Source organism: Pipistrellus hanaki, assembly GCF_964339955.1.
Source record: "Pipistrellus hanaki genome assembly, chromosome: 13".
Taxonomy (NCBI): domain Eukaryota; kingdom Metazoa; phylum Chordata; class Mammalia; order Chiroptera; family Vespertilionidae; genus Pipistrellus; species Pipistrellus hanaki.
Genome location: NC_140515.1, coordinates 38,440,626 through 38,463,650, shown reverse-complemented (window position 1 = coordinate 38,463,650; position 23,025 = coordinate 38,440,626). Strand labels below are relative to the sequence as shown.

Genomic DNA, 23,025 nt, shown 5'->3' with positions numbered 1-23,025 from the left:
GTTCTATTAGCATTTTGTTTATGGTAATCACAGGGCTTACATAAAACATCTTATTATAAATATTATATTTTAAGCTGATAAATTCAATCTCATACAAAAATTGTACACTTCCACTTCTAACCCCCTACACACTTCGTTATTGATGTCACAATTTACATTTTCTTATGTATCCATTAACATATTTTTATAGAGTTACTTAGCCCTAGTAGGATAGCTTATTTAGTTGGAAAGTAATCCTATACACCAAAAAGTTTCAGGTTCAAACCCCAGTCTGGATGTGTACAGGAGGCAGCCAGTTGTGTGTCTGTTTCTTTCTCTTTCTCTTTCTCTCTTTCAAAAGTCAATGAACATGTCCTCATTGAGGATAAAAAATTATTTATGCACCATCATTACAGTATGACAATATTTTTATTTGTATTTTTATCTTTACCAGAAAGTTTTATACTTTCATGTTGATATTTAGCATCCTTTCATTCCAACTTGAAGAAATGACTTTGGCATTCTTGTCAAGCAGGTCTAATTTTAAACTCAACTCTGGTTGTTTGGGCAAGTTACTATCCTTCCTTCATTTTTGAAGGACAGTTTTGCAACCTATATATATTACTCTTGGTTGACAGCTTTTGTCTTTCAGCATTTTGAATATATCATCTCACTGGCTTCTGACCTGCAAATTTTCTGCTGAGCTATCTCCTGCAGTTTTATGGGGGTTCCTTTCACATGACAAGTCCCTTTTCTCTTGGTGTTTCAAAAATCTCTCCATGTCTTTTTAACTTTTGACAATTTGATTTTAATGTGTCTTGGTGTGGATTTCTTTGAGTTTATGTTTTTAGGTGTCTGTTGGGCTTCATGGATCTGAATGTCCATTTCATTCCCTAAATTTGGGAAGTTTTGGGCCATTATTTGTTTGAATAAGCTTTCTGTACCTTCGTTCTATCATATACTGCAACTTCACATGGGGTTCTGGAACCAATCCCCAGCAGATAATGAGAAAGGACTGAAGGTTTCTAGGAGTCAGAGTTATACTCAGATTTTTGACTGTGTGGAGTCTCAGCACCTCTAATCTCATGTTGTTAAGCGTCAATTGTATTTGATTACATAAAATATTGTTAAAATTAATTTTTACATTTTAAAAATGTGTTTTACCATTTTAAAGTGTATTTGCTAGAAAATTTAAAATTACATATGTGGCTCACTTATTAATTCTACTATAGGCCTGATGCATGAAATTCGTGCAAGGGCCTTGGCGCCTGCCCCAGCCAGAGGCCTCTGCCGCCTCTGCCTCGGCCCCTTCCCACTGAGGCCTTTTCCAGAAGGAAGGACACCTGGTCTAATTAGCATATTATGCTCTTATTATTATAGATTAGATGGCACTTGCCTATACTTTGGGTAGCTCAACTATTATTCTTGTATTATAAATAGGTTTAGTGTTTCATTTTTCTCTGAAATAAAATCATCCAGGGTAAGTTTTGATATTTTCTAGCTAGTAGACCTTCAGTTTCTTTGAGAAAGCACCCTTCTAATAAGTTGGAGGAGAAAAAGATAACAACAATAAAGCTTATGGATAACTTGATATAAGCCACAGGTTTGTTTTTTTTTAGAGGATGGACGATTAGAAGGTATTTTTATATACCAACTAGAGGCCCGGTGCACAGATTTGTGCACCATTGGGGTTCCTCAGCGTGGCCTGTGGGGATCGGGCCAAAACTGGCTCTCAACCATTCCCCAAGGGGTCCCGGATTGCAAGAGGGCACAGGCCACGCTGAGGGACCCCACTGGTGCATGATAGGGCCTAGGAGGTCGCAGGAGGGTTCCAGAGCATGTCCAGCCCATCTCTCTCAGTTTCGATTCACTGGACCCCAGCAGCAAGCTAACCTACCAGTTGGTACATCTGCCCTTTGGTGGTCAGTGAGTATCACAGCAACTGGTCAAACAGTTGGACACTTAGCATATTAGGCTTTTATTATATAGGATAACAATAAACTCATGGTGCATTCTTATCAATGACTGAATTAGTAACGGATGTAGTCCAATTGATCTTTGAACAACACAGTTTGAACTGTGTGGGTCAACTTCTATGTGAGTAGTTTGGGTCCTTGTCCATTTTTTAAATCAGGTTATAATTGACCCTTGAACAATGTGGTAGTTAGCCCCAGCAGGCTGAATTACATAGATAACTTTTGATTCTACCAAGATTTGATTGTAGTCTTCTCTCAGTTTTCCATGGTGGATTGAATCCAGGGTACCCCCCTTTTCCCCATTTACCAAAATCCTCAGATGTTCCAGTCTCTTATATTATATAAAATGGCATGGTACAATGTATATGGTTAGCCCTTTGCTTCTATGGATTTCCATTCTTAGATCAAAAGGCTTGTTTAAGCCCTAGCCAGTTTGGCTCAGTGGATAGAGCATCTGCCTGTGGACTGAAGGGTCATAGATTCCATTCCGGTCAAGGGCACATGCCTGGTATGCGGGCTCAATCATGTGGGGCGTGCAGGAGGCAGCTGATCAATGATTCTCTCTCATCATTGATGTTTCTCTCTTTCTCCCCCTTTTCTCTCTGAAAATCAATAAAAATATATTTGTGGGGGTGGAGGGGCCTGTTTAAGATCTCTGGTTGATTGAATCTGAATGTGAACCTCTACAAGTATGTCATGCTTGCTAATATGGAAGGCCAAGTGTATACTTACTGAAAAAACTCTGCATATACGTGGCCCTGTGCAGTTCAATCCCATGTTCAAGGGTCATCTGTTTTATTCTGTATTTTTTTGGTGGGGTTTTTGTTGTTATTTTTTGTTGTTGTTTTGCTATTGAATTGAATGCATTCCTTATATATTTTAGATATTAATCCATGATCAGTTTTTTGTTTTTTTTGTTTTTTTCCCACCTATTTCATACCCATGATCAGTTTGATGGACTATAAATATTCCATTTCATGGTTGTCTTTTTATTTTTCTGATAGTTTTCTTTGCTGTGCAGATTTTTTGGTTTGATGTAGTACTGCTTCTTTATATTTGTTTTCTTGCCTGTGCTTTTGATTTCACTCAAAAAATCACTGGGTTGTGTAACGCCTTTGAAGGTGAAGGTCATATGTGACATTTTGTAATCTCTTGGCTTGGTAGTTAGAGTGGAAATATTAATATTAAATATATGTTTAGTCAGTTGCTATTGTAATTTTGGTAAACATTTAAAAAATAAGGTATTCTTACCAAAGGTTTTTATGTTATTTCAATGTACTGGAGTTTGAGGAGGATTGAAACATATCTTACTATCCAATGGGAACTTTTTATACCCTCCTGGAATTAGGCAACTTTAAGATTGTTAACACTGTTTTCAAATCATGAGGGTAGATGCTAAGATACAGACTTTGGATTAAGATTTGAAACTGATTTAGAGCTTGAAGAGACCTTCAACCTAATATAATAAATCATATTCTTAAATTATAATTGACTCAATTTATAATTGAGGCTGAAGAAGTCCCAAATTGCCTAAACTGTAGTAGGCACTAATTGCTTGTCAAAACCTGGGAGTTGTTTTTGAACACTCCTTCTCCCTCATTCCTACATCCAGTCCAAAGCAAAGCATGATGACATTCTTGCTTAAAAATTGTTAATGACTTACTGGTCAATTAAAAATACAAATTTTGTAACTTGGCTTAAAGGCCTGGTATTATCTGAGTTACCTATTTCTCCAGCTACATTTGCCATTGTCCCTCATGATTGTTTGCTCTAGTCATGTGGACCTTCCTCTAGTTCCTTCCCTTCCAATTCTTTTTTCTTCTACAGTTTATCAGTTTGCAGTTATATAATATTTATTTGTGTGTAAGCTCCATTAGAACAAGGATCGACATTTTAATTTTCTCAGCCTAGCGGAAATCCTGGCACATAGTAGATGATGAATAAATATAGACAAATGGATGAGTCATTGACTGACAAGATGTTACTGAGTTTCTATTTCCTGGATACAAATTGGATAATAGTACCCACCAGAGTTGATAGAGAAATTAGTGAGGATATTTGTGATAAATGTTTATTTTCTTTTCTCTCTGCTGATTTTTCTTTGCTTACTCAGGATAATGTAGTGAATTGTTCTTTGAGCTGTTTTCTGACCAGTTATTGTTTCTGTTACAGTTTGTTGCAGCTAGTGTTTATAATTCATTTTATTTGTTGAAAACTTAAGCAGTTATTCTGAACTAGAATGTGGAGGGTGGAAGAACAGGACTAGAAAGATATATATCCCCTGATTAATGACTAAAGGAAGAGTAAGAACTCCCGATTAGAGTTAGGTTCAGCTCTAAGTAAAAGAGACAGAAAATTACAATGATTAAACAAGGCATAACTATTTCACTCTAAAAGTTGGGGTGTATGCTTTCCAGAGCTTCATGGCGGTTCTATCTCACAGTCCTCAGGGACTTAGATCCTCTCTAGCCTACTGTTTGAGAAAGTAGGGTGGATATTCCATTTGTCCTTTTATGTTTTTTGGAAGCTACACAACACCTCTACTTAAAATACTGGTCAGGATTTTGTCATGTGGCTCTCAGCTGCAAGGGAAGCTGAGAAGTGTAGTGTTCTTTGTGAGGCTCTGTAGTTACTTAAAAACTGGATGTTTTGGTAGAGTGGAAGATGAAAGGAATGGCTGCTCAATATAGGTATTTGCAAAGAACACATCAGATTAATAATATGTAATACTAATAATGTGTCAACAATATGCAATATATAATATCAATGATGGAAGGATTAACCATTTACTATTTAATCATCCTATATAATAAAGAAGTAGTATGCAAATTGACCCTCACATTGTTGCACAAGATGACAGCCCCCATGTGGTCAAAGATGGCCGCCATAAGATGGCTGGCAGGGGAGGGTAATTGTAGGCAATCAAGCCAGCAGGGGAGAGCAGTTGGGTGGGGGAGAACCAGGCCTTCAGAAGAGGACAGTTGGGGGGAACCCAGGCCTGCAGGAGAGGGAAGTTGGGAGGGAACAGGTCAGCAGGGGCAGGCAGTTGGAAGGGACCAGGCCTGCAGGGGAGGGCAGTTGTGGATGAGCAGTTGGGAACCAGCAGTCCCAGATTGTGAAAGGGATGTCTGATTACCGGTTTAGGCCCGATCCCTATGGGACATCCCCCAGGGGGCCCCAGATTGGAGAGAGTGCAGGCTGGGCTGAGGGACACCCTCCCTTTTTCCCTAGTGCACAAATTCCATGCACTGGGCCTCTAGTTGTAACATAACAGTTGAGTCAAACCACTTGATCTTCAGGTAATGTTGGTTGTCAGTCATTTTGGAGATATGATTGGGGAAATGTTTTTAAACGACGTAGGTTATAAATTCATTACATGAAGAAAATTAAATTGGACCTTTTAAAAGGATTTTGAATTCATCTTTTAAATACACAGCTGACCCTTGAACAATGTGGGGTTGAGATGCTGACCTTCTCTCTCTCCTGAATAGTTGAAAATCTACATATAATTTTTGATTCTTATTAGTAGCTTAACTATTAATAGACTACTGTTGGCCAGAGGCCTTACTGATAATATAAACAGTCAATTAACACGTTTTTATGGTTTATATACTGTATTCTTACAATAAACTAAGCTAGAGAGAAGATTAAGAAAAGCACAAGGCAGAGATAATGCATTTACAATATTTATTTTTTGAGGGGGAGGCTCATATGTAAATGGACCTGTACACTTCAAACCTGTGTTGTTCAAGGGTCAACTGTGTGACATTTTTGCAGTGGCTGTACTAATCACATGGAAATCTGACCAGCATCATAGAAAGCAACAATTTCTTAATTTTCCCCCTCTTTCTACACCATTTTCTTTTAAATCTGTTCATAAGTCTTTTTCTAAAGTACACAGATGAAATATAGTTCAAGATGATAGTTTAGGTCCTGGCCAGTGTGGCTCAATTGATTGAGCGTAGTCCCATGCACTGAGAGGTTGCTTGTTTGATTCCAATCAGGGTTCATGCCCAAGTTGTGGGCTCCATCCACAAGAGGAAGCCCATTGATGTTTCTCTTTCTCCCTCTTCCTTCCTCTGTCTTTAAAAAGAAAAAGAAAAACTTTTTTTTTTTTTTTTTTTTTAAGATTATTGCTTAGGATTCATGAATTATGAGAAATGTTTCTGAAACATGGTTTGAACTAACTTCCTTACTATCCTTCACCATAATACATGTAAACTAGCTTGGCCCAGAACAGTTACTTAATTCTAATGTATTTTATTCTGTGATAATCAACATGGGTTCGCAGATTTGTAATTGAGCTTTGGATGGACTCTCTGCAAAAAGGAAAAAAATCATGTGTGTCAAAAAAAATTAGGAATCTAAAATTATCTTTCAGGATGTTAAATTTTATCAGCAAAATGAAGGTTAAATGCATTTTACCAATCTTTGATTTGGTAAAGTGTAGGAGTAAGCTTTTGATAGGATACATTTTAGCATAAAGCACAGGAAAATAATGATGGAAGGATTATTTGGCTTTGCATTTCCCTAATGCTTGATGATCTTGAGTACCTTTTCATGCTCAAATCGTTGGTTTACTAAATACAGTATATATAATTTGGTCTAAAAATTAAGTGCCTTAAGGAATAAACCACAGTCCCTTACCATTGTTCAACTGAAAACAAAACACACAAACAACACAGTGTTGAACTTAAGTTTGCACAGACTGTCAATATGTTATAAGTACTTTCTCCATCTGTAATTTCTTAAATACTTAATTATTACCTGTCTCCTTTTCAGACCCTTCAGACCCTGGCTGATGCTCCATCCACTGAACCAAACCAGCTAGGGCTACAGTATTTTTTAGATAAAAAGCTCTGGAAAATATAGGCTCTGGAAATTTAGGTAGTTTGCCCAAAGACACATAAATAATGGAATCAGAATTTGAATTCAATGTAGGCGGACTCCTGAGCCCTTAGTTTTAGCTGTCATCCTTTATCATTCTATCCTATATAATAAAAGCCCACTGACTGAATGGCAGAACAACTGGTTGATTAGTTGCTATGATGTGTGCTGACCACCAGGGGGCAGATGCTTAATGCAGGAGCTGCCCCCTGGTAATCAGTGCGCTAGTGGGATGAATGGCACTCCTGCAGCAGGAACAGCCACTCAGAGGGCGGTTCCACAGCTGATTGGCTGACCAGGATGAGCCCCGCACCAGTGCACAAATCCCGTGCACCAGGCCTCTAGTTGTTTTATATCTTGTCAACTTTTACATTTAAATTAGTTTGCCTACTAAGCATACAAAACCCATTTTCTACCTTACTGCCTCTTGTATTTTCTGATTAAAGTGTGTGTGTGTAAATCCCCCCCCCCTTGTGTTTTATAATTTTGCCATTCTTAGTCTTGTGATATAATAGAATTTATTTCAGTGAAATTATTTACAGTCGAAAGAAAGTGGAAGGAAACAGTATGTATATAACATAGCCCCTGCCTTCAAGGACCTTGTTTTCTGCTTAGGAAAGACCTAAGTCTGGAAATTAACTTAGAAAAAAGAAACAAGATATACCTGCTTAAGTCTCATGAATTTATTTATACATTGGATTATTTGGAACAAGTTAAAGTTTTTCATAAAAATATTTTGTTTGTTTTTTGTGTTTTGTTTTTTTTTGGGGGGGGGGGACAGAAAATAGAATATTAGGGTATTGTTACTATAGTGGTTTCATTTTCAGATACTTCAAATATCAAAATGATATTTTTTATTTGGTTATCTGGAGGTAGTTAACATCATTTTTGTATGTCAAAATATTTTCATGTCTTTAATCCGATATTAAGCCATTTTATATATCTTAAAATACAATTAGGTAAATTGTTAGCATATTTTAGTATCTTGGTACAGCTATATCTGGGTTATAGGGTTTTTTTTTTCATAAATTGATATTTAATGGTTTTTGTTCTTTTTAAAAATATATATTTTATTGATTTTTTACAGAGAGGAAGGGAGAGAGATAGCTAGAAATGTTGATGAGAGAGAAACATCGACCAGCTGCCTCTTGCACACCTCCTACTGGGGATGTGCCTGCAACCAAGGTACATGCCCTTGACCGGAATCGAACCTGGGACCTTTCAGTCCACAGACTGACGCTTTATCACTGAGCCAATCCAGTTTTGGTATGGTTTTTGTTCTTAAATTCTTGCATACTTATCTTTAGCATGCTGGGGTATTTGGTTTTTTTGTTTGTTTGTTTTCTCCATGTTTTGCTAAATAAACTGGCTTAAATTAATTTGATAAGACTAGCCTTGAAATACCCATTTAAAAATAACTTGTTTAGGAATATTATCGCAACAAATAGAATATTCCTTTGTTGCCCAAACCTTTCACAACTCATTATAGGTTGCAAAAAGAGAGGGGAGGGGGGAAGAGCATGTGTTTGAAATTAGGCACAACTTTACTAATTTGTATGACTTTGGATAAAACATTTAATTTCTGAGTCTGTTTTTTTCTGTATAATATGAGAATGTAGCAAGGTTAATGTGCTGACCAAGTACAGCACCCTAGCACATCATAAATGTTCAGAATAACTATTATGCTTATTAATAAAAATGCTAATTGATAGAAGAAAAAAGAAAGATTGGAGGGGAACTATGGTATTGCGTTTATAATTTTTCTGTTGGGAAATAACTCCATTGGTTGAGTAAACAAAAATGCGGGGGTGGGGGGAGAAAGCCAACTATAATATAAATTGATAGTTTTTGAAACTTATTTGTAGCTTTGGGAATATTAATTTTATAGGGATGGGGAATTTTTTGCTTTCTTTGTGTTACCCTTTGGCTTTAACATAGATAATTCTGTACCAGGAACTTTAAACAATAGTTTTATGTTTTTAACAGATTTTAAGACTTTATTCCATTTCCAGATGGGAAGGTAGAATTATTCCATTTCTTTGGTGAAAATTCTTATGGTCCATAGAATTTTAGAATTAGGATTTCTAACTTATTTTTTTTCTTTAAAAATATGACTTGATTAAATTCCACAATATAAAAATTGTTAATAAATCTTAAATTTATTTTGTTTCAACTTCTTTGCATCCTTGAAAATAACGTACATCTGATAGAGTTTATTTTATTTTATTTTATTTTTTTTAAAATATATTTTATTGATTTTGTACAGAGAGGAAGGGAGAGAGATACAGAGTCAGAAACATCGATGAGAGAGAGTCATCAATCAGCTGCCTCTTGCACACCCCCTATTGGGGATATGCCCGTAACCAAGGTACATGCCCTTGACCGGAATCGAACCCGGGACCTTTCAGTCCCCAAGCCGATGCTCTATCCATTGAGCTAAACCGGTTTTGGCCATCTGATAGATTTTAAATGGTCCTGGTAAAAAATAAGAATAAAACGTTAGGTTCATGGTTTTTATATGTTCATAAAATATTCATTTCTAATTCTCTTACTTAGGTTCACTGAAGACATTCTTAATGCAGCTGTCATTATAGGGTTAAACATTTGCTTTATTGTAACACACAAAAACAGTTAAGCTGTTTGAAATTGTTTACTTGCTAAAGCCAGTGTTAGTCAGCAGGGGCAGTACACCAGATTTTCTTGTGGCTTTTAGTGGAAAATGTTAAAAGCGCACTCATTTTTCAGTTATAGAATTTTTCAGTTTGATCTGGATTAGTCACAGAACTGGCATGAACCTTCTAATTGTGAAGGCAGTCCAAGTGCACTGTTTTTTCTACTGCTAGAGGAAGTTACATCTCGAGCAGTAGCTCAGATCTCTGGTAAGTGTAACATGTGAGCATTACTAGGCATTTCATTCTGCGGTACTGCAGTCTTTGCTGTTCAGACTGTTGCTCAGTTGGAATGCGTCTGTGGAGCCAGTCCTGAAGTTCTATAGATATTGTTTAAGGACCTACTCGTTTGGAGGTGTCGGTGGTGTTTTGCAAGATCATCTGAGTACCAGGGAAGCATCTGAAATCTACTGAAAAGGATAACTGTAGCGGTTTTCACAGTGGAAGGAAACTGTATTGGCACCGAGGCAGATGATTGAATAAAGTAGTTGGCTCAAAGAAGATGCACAGTCTGCTGTTTTTTCCTCTGAATGAAGACTATTTAGTGGAAGCTGTATTCATGTGGAGATCAAAGGAAACACTGGAATGATAAACTACTGGGGTTTTCTCTCTCTCTCTCTTTTTTTTAAATGAAAAGCCTGAAGCGGTAATTTGAGCTCAAATGTCTTCTGATTCCTTCCCGGCGCTGCCTGTTCTATTAGGATTCCCGCTAGCACCATTTCTGCCTGGTGTCTGTGCCCTTTTGCTGGAGCAGCCACAGACAACTGCCTGATGAAGAAAGAATGAACGCTCTGCCTTGCTCATGCTATCGATGGGAATAAAGCTATCTGTGTTTCCTCTATTATAAGGAATATCTGGATTAATCAAGCTGTATTCTAGTACCAAGAGTCCTATTGTCTCTCGTGATCTGACTCATCGCATGTAAATGTACTGCAGCTTTGCTATTAATGCAGAGTGTTGTGTTTTTTTTCTTTCCCAAACACAGAAGGAATTGTCAACCTCTGAGCTGCATTTAAAAAATTTGTGCTGAGCTCTAGATGTTGTTTCTTTTCTTTTTCTGGATAGTGTCTGTATTAAGCAGTGAAGCTGAAGAAATGAAGACAAATTAGAAGTGGAAACAGAATAATGAGAGTTTAATTTTAATTTTCAATTATAAGCAAGCCAGCTACTGGTAACTATATGACCTTGCAAGCAAGAGTGGGTATAGCTGTAATTATCTCTGTCACAGCAGTTGTTTCTCATTTCATTCTGCATTGCGTGGTGGTATCACCCAAAACAATGATCTTTTTATGCAAGTAAATTTCTAAGACAGAGCAATATGACTATTTTGGTAGAGGAAAAATATTTTTAAATGAGCTAGTACTCCTTTTTAGTTAATTGGCATGTTGATGTGAAATTTCTTTTAAGTATTGCAATTACCCAACAGAAAATAACTGAATTTTGTTGGTTTTAGGAAGTTATAAGTTATGTAGTCATAATTTTAAACTTCAGTTTTTCCGGTAGTACTTATTAACTTTAAAAAAAAACCCACACAGCTGTGCTGTTCAAAGAATGATTCTAAGTGTCATACAGAAAAGGAGGAAAAACTACTTGTGCTCTTCCAACTGTGACTTTTTTTACATAGCTGGGAATCTAGTGTTTTAAAAGAGCGAATGAGTCGAGTGTGTATTGTTGTTTTGGAGGAGGTAGAAGATGAATCTCCTGCATTCATTTCTAAATTGCCACAGGAAAATAAATCCCTACATGCTCCACCTTCTGGGAATGTATTGGTAAGATATAAGAGTTTATACATTTACTATATTCTACTGAACTAGTAGAATAAATTTTATTTTTTAAGAATAAAGTTGGTTTCCACTATTTTAATTAAAAACCCAAATAAAAACAATGTAGATGTATAAGTATGCAATATAAAATGCACACATCTCTGAGTTTTACTTTTTCAGATGTTTAGATAACATTTTAAATTTTATTTGCTATCTTTTAATCTCTTTAAAAAATTTTTAAAAATAATTGAGAATAGTAGTTGTGGCAACCATGTTTCTGTTTTCATTTTGTGGTTTTAAAACTGATGTAATAAGAATGAAGAGCTCTATATTTTAGGAAAGGTTGACTACTGCCAGCAACACCGAGGCATGGTCTTTTCTGTAATGAATTAAATGTATTTACATGCAAGACTTTTTATAGGAAAAGACTCAGACTTTATTCTTAACCTTATTTTTAATGTTGTCAATTGGCTTCTTTATTTGACTGGTATAATATGATATCTTATCAAAGAGGCCATATCATTGATTGAGAAATTGTTATATTTAGACATGCACGTGTTTGCCTCTTGATCGGGTATACAATTATTTTTGGTCTCCAAATAGTAGTGATTTTCATCAATTGACAGCTTTTCTTTGGATTTATATCTTTATACATGCAATGCTGACCCATGCAAATACTTTGATGCCACAAACAGAATTTTTCAAAGAGGCCTTCTTTGCTGAGCCTCAAACTTGTCAAACTTATTGTTTGATAAGTTGTGCCCAAAAAGTAGACATTGAGATTTCACCCTTGTATTTGACAATAACTTTCTTTTATATATATATATATATATATATATATATATATATATATATATATATATATATATATAAAAGGCTTGCACTTGTTATATCACCTAGTTTTGGTAATTTTTAATTGATTTTTTAAAATTAGGCCTTTCCCCCATCCCCACCCCCACAAGGAGGAATCTTATATTTTCATGTGATTATGTGATTTGACTTCATGAAACTTTTGGTTAATAGAAGAAACCAAATGATTATTGTTGCTATAGGGAAGAAAATTTTTAGATTGAGAAGTTATGTGGAGCCTGGCCAGGTGGGAGCATTGTCCCATACACCAAAAGGTTTTGGGTGCGATCCCCAGTCGGGGCTCATGTGGGAAGCAACCAGTCTATGTTTCTCTTTCACATTGATGTTTCGCCCTGTCTGTCTGTCTCTGTCTCTCTCTCTTTCTCCCTTTCTCCCTCTTCCTTTACTTCTCTCCCTCTCCCCCCTTCCTCTCTGTAAATAAATAAGTAAAAACATATCCTCGGGTTAGTATTAAAAATAATTTTAAAAGTTATATGGAAATATCTTTAGAATCATCCATGTGCTGTGATTAATATTTTTATTACTCTTATATTTTAGCCATCACTGGTGCAAGCTATATTTAATGGAGATCCTGATGAAGTTCGAGCACTAATATTTAAGAAAGAAGATGTTAACTTTCAGGTAAAACAATTAATTCACTGATACATGCCTTTAAGCCTACTTTTAAAATCTTTTTCCTAGAGTTATTTTTCTTGTTAAAAAGACATAATAATTCTGTAACAGTTGTTTTAAATGAGGTTAAGAAGCATCTTGGAGCAAAAAAGGAAGGGACTGGGCATATATTCAGAGTAATGACTAAAATACAAGAGAATTACTTTGAAATTTTTCACAGAAAAGTTGAAAAAATACTCTGAATATATTTTGCCACATTTGCTTTATCCAATTTACACAGAGTGTGTGTGTGTGTGTGTGTGTATGTGTGTGTATATATATATATATATATATATTTTTTTTTTTTTTTACATGTACATATATATATATATTTTCTTCTACTGAATCCCATTTGAAAGTAAGTTGTAGACATCTTGACACTTCACTGTTCATTTCTTATATGTATTTCAAATGAGGGTTCTTTTTTGTGAACTCGAAATAAAGACATTTTTATTAAATTTATATTATATCTAACTAGATTATAAGATCAAATTTTTCTGTAAATAATTCTGGTAAACATATACGAAGACTCATCTGTTAGTCTCTTAGTAAAATAAAGAATGACACATTGTTTGAAAAGTCTCCAACTTAAAATACAGTGGATTTGAAATTCAGAACTGGCATAGGGAGAGTTTTAGAAAAAAATGAATATATGGATAAATTTCCTCTCTGTGTGTATTCCAGTGGCCAGTAATTTCTTTAATTTACTAAACTGAGCCTGAAAATAGATAATCTATATCTATATATCTATATCATCTATATCTATCTATATATAAAAGCCTAAGCGACTGCTACGACTGGATGACCGACCAGTAGTTATGATGTGCACTGACCACCAGGGGGCAGACGCTCAATGCAGGAGCTGCTCCCTGGTGGTCAGTGCACTCCTACAGCCAACCTCCTGCTGCTGGTCAACTTTCTGCAGTCTTCCCCACCCCACCCCCAGCTGGCTGTCCCAATGGGCCCCATTCGGGCCTGATCAGCCCCGATTGCTGGCTAGGCAGAGGGATCCCACCTGTGCATGAATTTGTGCACCAGGCCTCTGGTTTACTATAATGTCAAATTCATTAGTCCTCTGAATTACAGAGTGTGGAGGAAAGATCATGATTCATAGAGTCACTATAGCAACACTAAAACAAATGACCTGGAAAGGATTGGTAATTCTAAGAAAACCCTGAAAGCTCATTTTGAACTCTCATCTTTCTTCCATTCTTTCATGCAACATTACTGTGACCACTTAATGTTAAATAGATGTAAAAAGTATTTATTTGATATTTTAAAGGTGGGTTATTTGAATAGATTTGAATCTTTAGCTAAAATTGTTCATCTAGCATTGGGTATTGATCAAAATGCTATCGTCATATTTCCTAAAAGATTATTCCTAATACATTTTCTTTTTCTCCCAAAGCTTTTAGTTTTTTACTTAATTTAAAAAAATTTTTTTTACTTATTTGAAAAATTGTTGACTGTATTACAGATGTCCCCCATTTCCCACCCTTTGCCCACTCCATCCAGCCCCCATCCCCCCTTCTCTCTGGCCATCACTACACTGTTGTCTATGTCTATGGGTAATGCTTTTTTTTTTTTTTTCCCTCCCGTGAATTCTTTCACCTTTTTTCATCCAACATTTTCCCCTTAAACGTTCTTTTTTTTTTTTTTTTTTTTAATATATATTTTTTTTGATTTTTCACAGAGAGGAAGAGAGAGATAGAAAGTTAGAAACATTGATGAGAGAGAACCATCGATCAGCTGCCTCTTGCACACCCCCCACTGGGGATGTGCCCGCAACCAAGGTACATGCCCTTGTCCGGAATCAAACCCGGGACCTTTCAGTCCGCAGGCCGACGCTCTATCCACTGAGCCAAACCGGTCCCGGCTCCCCTTAAACTTTCTTAAGTGAAGCTTTTTAAGTTTATATTTATTGGAAACATGCATCTAATTCAGGATTTTCTTAATTTTTATTTTTAGTTTAAATGAAGTGCCTGGTCACTTTAACTGAGATATCCTGGAGAGCCTACTTTTTGTAAGATAGAAAATAATGACTTATGAATAGGAGGAAACAGCTTTTTGTTCTGTTTAACTCTAGGTTTTGTTTTTTTGTGGTGGTTTGTTGTTGTTTTTAGTACTAGCAAATCATATCTTGGTGAGAAAGTTTGGACTATAATTCTACTTACCATGATGGTTAATTTGTCAATCATTACAAGTCTTATTATAGTCAACATTGCTTTTCTACTATATTAATTAAATTATCATAAATTTTAAAATTTTTATTCAGAATCATTTTTGAGCGTCAGTTTATTCTGCTGTGATGTCCTTGGAAGCTATTACATATGTACTATAAGCCAGATGCACGAAATTCGTGCAGGGGCCTTGGCCTCCGCCCACTGTAGCTTTGTCCAGAATGAAGGACATCCAGAAAGATGTCCAGTCTAATCAGCATATTATGCTTTTATTATTATAGATAGCTAGTGTGTTACCCCTGTGTCCCCTAACTTTTATGATTTTTAGCCTGTACTTACAGATTCCTTTCTTTACTCACTTTTAATCATAATTTCTTAACATCTCCTAACTTGTTCCCTTGCTCTGAAACTTGGACCAGAACTGGAAGCTAAGTTAAGTTAGTTCTGTTCTTCAAATTAGTAGGCCCTTCTTGAGGATGACCCCTCTATTGCATTCAGTGATTTATGGGATTTTGACGAACTTTTTTATGGTTGCTTTTAGGCCTTTTTTCTTGTGACTCATAAGTTGAGAGTATTGTCATAATTGTAAGATTTGTTAAATCTTTGCCATTCTTCTAATTCAAGTTAATACTTTGCTTTTTCTCTTTCTGCCCTCTGTGATAATGAATCACATCAGATTTTAAGAGATGTGTGTGTGTGTAATAAAACTTACACTGTTTTGTCATATAATATCCACTGACTCTTGATGGATAATAAAATATTTTTAAGGTTTATGGCTGTGTGACAATGGTGTTTTTCTAAAATAAGTTAGATATGTATTTGAGAATAATGTCTGACTTTTTGAAACTTACATTTTTCAAACAAATTTCTGGACGGATTAAGTGTTTCAGATAGTTTTTATTCTGTTAAATGAACATTGTTGTTATTTTAGATTAGTTTCTTCAGTCGTATCCTGAAGTTATTGAACTACAGTGAGCCACTAAATACCATTTTTCTTAATAATATACCTAATTGATTGTTAACAAAAGTTGAATTTAAAATATTATGTCTTCGTAATATTTAGTCTGAGAAGGAAGTTTTTGTAGAAGCTAGGTAAAATGATTTCACTAGGAAATACTGGAGTTTTATATTTGTGTTTTTAGGCCACAAATAATTGACTGCCTGGCTACATACAGGTTTTTTGATCATATAATAATATGAGCCAGAGCAAGGTGATTTAGGGGTTGGTTAAGGTAGTAATGTCAGAGCTCTGGGTGATATTGTCTGTGAGACTTTCAGCTCTCGCCTCATGTTAGATGACTGTTGTATCGTGTACTCATGACAACTGTAATGAGACCAAAGAAAGTGGAAAGGGGACTCTCCCTATACATTTTCTTTCTCTAATCAACCCAAAACATCTTTTTCAGAATCTCCACAACACTTTTCCCAAAGTTCCATAAGTTACAGGCCCACTTTGAACTATGCCACCCGCAAAGGTAGACTGGGATTAGCTCTTTGCTTATATTAGTCATTGTTCGTTGCCTGGTTCATCTGCTGAGGTGAGAATATGGAATTATCATCACTGATTATATTCCATATCTGGAGAAAAACATCACTTTCATAGGAAGGAATAAAGGGAAATAGTTGTTTGGATAGGGAACCTAATAGAAGACTTTTAATGACTTTCAGTTTGGAAAACTACTTGGATGTGGAAGAAGCACTGTAAACCAAAATGGTGAAACGGTCAAAAATTTAAAGGCAAAATGGTGTATATATAGTGAAAAGAACAATTGAAATAAAACATCAAAGACTTGTATCCTTCCAGTCTTATTAGCTGTACTACTTGAGCAAATCCTTTTAACTTCTTTAAGACTCACTTTTCTTTTGTTGTAAAATGTGTGGGATTACATTAATGATCTTCAGGATGTTAAATAATAATAATAAAATGCCTTTTCCTAGGATCTATTAGACTTTAATGCCATGTTGTAGAGCCCAAATAATTCAAGCTGAGATATTAATAACACATTTCAGATTAAAAGTCTGACTTTATGAGAAGATTATTTTCTACAAGTAGAAATTTTTTTCTCTATCCAGAGTGATATAAATTGTTATTAATTGTATAATTTTATTTCAATTACATGCCCAAACCTTTTTATGTTACTTGATTCAATTCACAAAAGAATCTTGTAAAGTTGGTAGGTTAACATTTTTATTCCACTAACAGGTAATAAAACTGAAACTCGGAAAGTTAAATGTCTTTAGGATCAGTAAGGAAGCAGAATAGGACTTCAGTTACTGGGGAAATAAAAAAGTAAATTGGAGATAAGAATGTTATAAATTAATGCCCTAAATATCAGACTGAGCTGAAGTTACTAAATAATCTGATAGGTCTCAGCACCTTAGCAATTTTTGTTTTGTTTTATTGAGGTATAGTTGACATATAATAAATTGCATATATTTAAAATGTATAATTTCATTTGTCCCTAATCTCTGATCTGCTTTGTGTCCCTGTAAATTAATTTTATAAAAGTGAAGTTATACAATATGTCTCTTTTTTGTCTACATTTAAAAAAAAAAATTTTTTTTTTATTGATTTCAGAGAGGAAAGAAGCGGGGGGGCGGAGAGATAGAAACATCAGTGATGGGAGAGAATGATTGTTTAGCTGTTTCCTGCACTGGGGATCGAGACTGCAACCCACGCATGTGCCCAACTGGGTTCGAACCATAACCTGGTTATAGGTCGATGCTCAACCACTGAGCCACACCAGCCGGGCTGTCTAGCTTTTTTCACACCATAATTATTTCGAGATTCATTCATGTTGTGGCATCTATTGGTAGTTTATTCCTTCCTGTTGTACAGAGTGCACAAAACCTCAGTGTATTCCATTGTATCGATATACATAACTTGTTTTTTCCCCTGGCCTACCAATTAATATTTCAGTTATTTCCCTTTTCATCTATTAAAGATAAAGCTACTGTGGGCATTTGTATACAAGTCTTTGTATGAATATATGTTTTCCTTTTTTCTTGAGTAATTATCTAGTAGTGATATGGTCTGACCGTTTGGTAGTAGGTGTACATTTAACTGTTTAAGACACTACAACTATTTCCAAACTGATTGTACCATTCATTATACATTCCCATCAAGAAAATGTAAGAATTCCAGGTTTTCCACATCCTCACAAATATTTGGTATGGTCAGTGTTTTATTATCTTAAACACTATTAAAAAACATATTTCATTATGGTTTTCATTTGCATTTTCTGGGATAACTAATAATGTTGAACATCTTTCACATACCTCTTAGCAATCTGCATTTCTTCTTTGGTGAAATGTCTTTTCAAGTGTTTTTGCTGGATTCCTTTTCTTTTTTTTTCTTTTAATATATTTTATTGATTTTACACAGAGAGGAATTGAGAGGGACAGAGTTAGAAACGTCGATGAGAGAGAAACATCGACCAGCTGCCTTTTGCGCGCGCGCGCGCGCGCGCACACACACACACACACACACACACACACTGGGGATGTGTCCTCAACCAAGGTACATGCCCTTGGCCGGAATCGAACCCGGGACCTTTCAGTCCCCAGGCCAACACTCTATCCATTGAGCCAAACCGGTCCAGGCTGGATTCCTTTTCTTATGTATTGTCTTCTTCCTCTTGGGTTTTGAGAGTTCTTTATATGTTCTGGATGCAACTCCTCAGTCTTTGGCTATATTTTCATTTTAAGAGTTTTTATTTGAAAAGCAGAAGTTTTAAATTTTGATAAATTCTAATTTATCACATTCTTTTATGGATCTTGGTTTGGCATTGTATCTAAAAAAATCTTAGTGTCACATAGATTTTTCTTAAACCTTCTAGAAGTTTTGTAGTTATAAATATTACATTTAGATCTATAATCTTTTTTGAATTAGTATTTGTATATGGTGCAAGGCATATGTTAAAGTTTGCTTTGTTATATATGGATATATCCAATTATTAAAATACTTATTTAGCCCTGGCTGGTTTGGATCAGTGGTTAGAAAATCAGCCTGTGTATCAAAGGTCATGAGCAAGGGCATGTACCTGGTATCCACAACCAATCAATCCCTCTCTCTCTGTCTCTGTCTCTCTGTCTCTTTTTCTTTCTCTCTCTCTCTCTTCCTTCCTCCCTTCTACTCTTTCTTAAAAAAAATCCTCTGTAAGGCTTAACAACTAAAAATACTTATTTAAAGGCCGTACTACTTTTCTTCATTGAATTGTCTTTGCATCTTTATCAAAAGTCAGTTGTCCATATATGTGAGGATCTATTTATGGACTTTGTTATGTTCCATTGATGTATTAGTATTTGTCTAGGGCAGTGGTCGTCAAACTGTGGCTCGCGAGTCACATGCGGCTCTTTGGTCCCTTGAGTATGGCTCTTACTCAAAATACCATATGTGGGCGCTCACGTACAGTACGATTGAAATTCGTGGCCCATGCGCAGAAATCGGGTTTTTGGCTCTCAAAAGAAATTTCTATCGTTATACTGTTGGTATTTGGCTCTGTTGACTAATGAGTTTGCCCACCACTGGTCTAGCTTAATGCCAATTCCATGATGTTATGATACTGTGCGTCTTGAAATTGCTAACTTTTTTTTTTCTTTCAGAATTGTTTTGGCTGTTCTCAGTTCTCTTTGGGTTTCCATATGAATTTTAAAATTCATAATTATTTCAAGATTCATTCATATCAATTTCTAGGGGAAAAATAAAATTGGGGTTGTGTTGATCTATAGATCAAGTTGGAAAAATTTAACATCTTAACAATATTTGAGTCTTTTGAATCAGGAACAAGTGATATCTCTCAGTTTATTTGGTAATTTTTAATTTCTCAGCAAATTTTGTAATTTCACTCTGCGTGGCCTTTTACATCTTTGTAAGATTTATCCATATCCATATTTTACAAATTTTGTTCCTATTGTAAATGTTAAATTATTTCATTTTAATATATGCTAATTCTCTACTGCTGAGGTAAGACTTTTCATAGTATTCTACCCAGTGCTATAGGAATGAAGAGTTTTTCCAGCCTACCTAGTAGGAATAGGATTGTCTTCCCTCTGACCCATTTGTTCTCATTGGGAGTGATATCACCTCAAAGTTAGCAAAACTTATTTTAGGGGGAAGAGGGGGTGGAGAGAATGAATGAATGAATGAATGAATGTGTAAAAAACATCTTATATGTTACAATGATTTATGGCCCTCAAAAGTGCCAAAGTTGTGTAAGTTAGATACTCAGCAGTATTAGAATTTCATAGGGGGGGAAATATTTTAAAAGGCTCCTGGGTCAGGATGATAAGGAAAAAGTGCTTGGAAACAACTACTTGAATTATTTTGGATAGTTCTTTTCACCATTCTCAGGTAGTAGTCTAACATACATGTGTCGCTCAGTACTTAGCTGAGTATACAGGTGGGTATTCTACAGTTCTCTGGGATTCTCTGCTTCTACTCTCTACCCTCTGTTACTCTTCAGAATTCTTTCTCCTGTGTTCTCCCAGAACTCAGGGAAATATGCCTGTTAAAAATGTACGAAGCTCTGTGAAAGCCATTGAGAAGCATTTTATTGATTGAAACAGCTGACTGGCATTCCACTGAGTATTTTCAGACTTAAACTTCACTTGCTTTGTGAAATGGCAATTTTCTATTATAGTCCAGCAGTATTTCTGAAGTAGAAATTCTATATATTAGTTTTCTAAACAGCTGTGTTGGTTTGATAATTAAAACTGCCAAATTATAGATGGCACCACCTCTACTTTTATTTTGTAGGACCTGGTATTGATGTATAATTTTGGTGATTTTTTTTTTTTTATTATGAAAAGCAAGTAAGCCTTGGCTTAGGAGTATTTGATTACTGCTAAATTTGTAGAAGAAATTAAATTTAGTATTTAAATTAGCATGCTCTATGGATTTTTCTTTTTAATATTACTACTGATGGAACAATATCTAGATTACAACATGAATTAATATCTAGATTCTATAAATAGAATTTTCCCCAAGGTAAAAACCATGCCTTCCATTTTTTAGGATAGTTGGGAAAGTGATCTTGGAGATCCAGAAATTAAATCATATCTGTTATAGATGAGGGGAAACTAAGGCCCTTAGAGTTTATTTAAATTGGTCACTTGATTTAGCAGAGATAGCATAAGAACCCAGTTTTCTTTCTTTTTTTTTTTTTTTTAATATATTTTATTGATTTTGTACAGAGAGGAAGGGAGAGAGATAGAGAGTTAGAAACATCGATGAGAGAGTGTCATCATCGATCTGCTGCCTCTTGCACACCCTCCACTGGGGATATGCCCGCAACCAAGGCACATGCCCTTGACCAGAATCGAACCCGGGACCTTTCAGTCCCCAAGCCGACGCTCTATCTATTGAGCCAAACCGGTTTCGGCAGAACCCAGTTTTCTTAATGTCCAGTTTAGTTTTTTGCCAGTGTTGTCTATGTGGGTTCATTCCCTTGACACATATGGGCCAGTTACTATGCTGGGTACTGGAGAGGTCAGTCATACGTATTTTTTACCCGTGCTCTTCCACACTCCTTCCTGACTCAGCATATCTTACTGTACTGAACTCACCTTCTCACTTAAAGGAAGCAATTTACCACTTCTTGGCACATCTGAATTGTCAGCATTACTATTATGCTTTGGGGCCATTAGTAAGTAAGATAAGGGTTACTTAAACACAAGCATTGAAATATCAAGGCAGTTGATCTGATAATGGAGATAACTACCAAGTGGCTAACAGCCTGGCAGCGGAACTATGGCGGACAAAGGGGTGATTCACTTCCCAGGATGGGTGGTGTAAGATTCCATCATGCTACTCAGAACTGCATGCAAATTAAAATGTATGAATTGGTTTCTGTAATTTTCTATGTAATATTTTTGTACCAAGGTTGACCATGGGTAACTAAAACTGCGGAAAGCAGAACCATGGATAAAGGGGCAGTCTTTGTAGGATTGAAGCCATAATCTGTAGGATCTGGTGCTATCTCCTGGAGATAGTGTCAACATTGAGTTGAATCGTGGGCACCTCAGTTCATGTTGGAGCATTGCTTGGATGTACAGATGGGAAACCCCCACACATTGGAATTGGATGCAGACCGCTGACACAGTATTTAATTATATGATTGTATAAGCACAAGGCCTCTCATCTGGTAATATTCAGAACTGGTAGTTGATAAGCTTATCAAAGTCTGACAGAGGGAATCATAAATAGTGATCTTTAAGCATTTTGCTATAACAAGTGTATTTCCCAACCATTTTTTAAAAATTGGGCCACAGACGTTTCATTGACAATGTGGAGTCACTGACAGGAGTTTAATGTTGTCTTCCTTGAATTATAAGTACAAGGTCTTATTAGTGGTAATCTAATAGTCAAAATACATGGGGTGCCAAAGTCTCCATTAGTTTTATTCAGGAAACAGAAAATATTGTTTGATCACATGAGTCAGTTAAATGAAGGTTGGTTAATAGCTTGTGTTTCATATTCTAGATAACCATTCCCCTATTGGTGGGCATTTACATTGTTCCCATCATATTGCTTCCTATGATGATCAGTAAATATACCTAAGCTATTATTTGCACACAAATAGGAATATCTTTATCTAAAAAGAGTTCCATGAAATGGAATTATTGTATGTAAGGGCATAATCATTTCTTAATTTTAATAAATTTTATTGAAATGAATCTTAAATATTTTGTTGCCCAAGTTTTAATATTTAGCTGGATTAAATTTAAAGTTTACAGGTTAGGTTTTAATGGAACAATTTATTCCTTTATTTTTAATTTGCTTTTTATTTTTATTTATTTTTTTAATTTCTTTATTGATTAAGGTATCACATATTTGTCCTCAACCCCCTATTTAATTCCCCACCCTTCCCCACTCATGCCCCCACCCCCTATTGTCCTTGACCACTGGTTAGGCTCATATGTATGCACATAAGTCCTTTGGTTGATCTCTCCCTTTTATCCCCACCCTTCCTTTGAGATCCAACAGTCTGACCCATGGCTCCTTATCTCTGGGTCTGTTCTTGTTCATCAGTCTATGTTGTTCACCATT

At 35.7% G+C, this 23,025-nt stretch overlaps 1 protein-coding gene across 9 annotated transcripts in view; it reads left to right on the top strand.

Moving 5' to 3' along the window:
* Positions 1-23,025, top strand: part of ANKRD28 (ankyrin repeat domain 28) — a gene marked incomplete at its 3' end in the record, with an annotated part of 121,413 nt that overhangs the window by 34,389 nt on the left and 63,999 nt on the right. For 5 of the 9 annotated variants that reach the window (XM_084903293.1, XM_084903297.1, XM_084903294.1 and 2 more), the window contains one exon: positions 12,682-12,765. In XM_084903293.1, coding sequence (XP_084759419.1) covers positions 12,682-12,765 — 84 coding nt within the window. The other 4 variants (XR_014796726.1, XM_084903295.1, XM_084903292.1 and 1 more) reach the window with 2 other exon arrangements.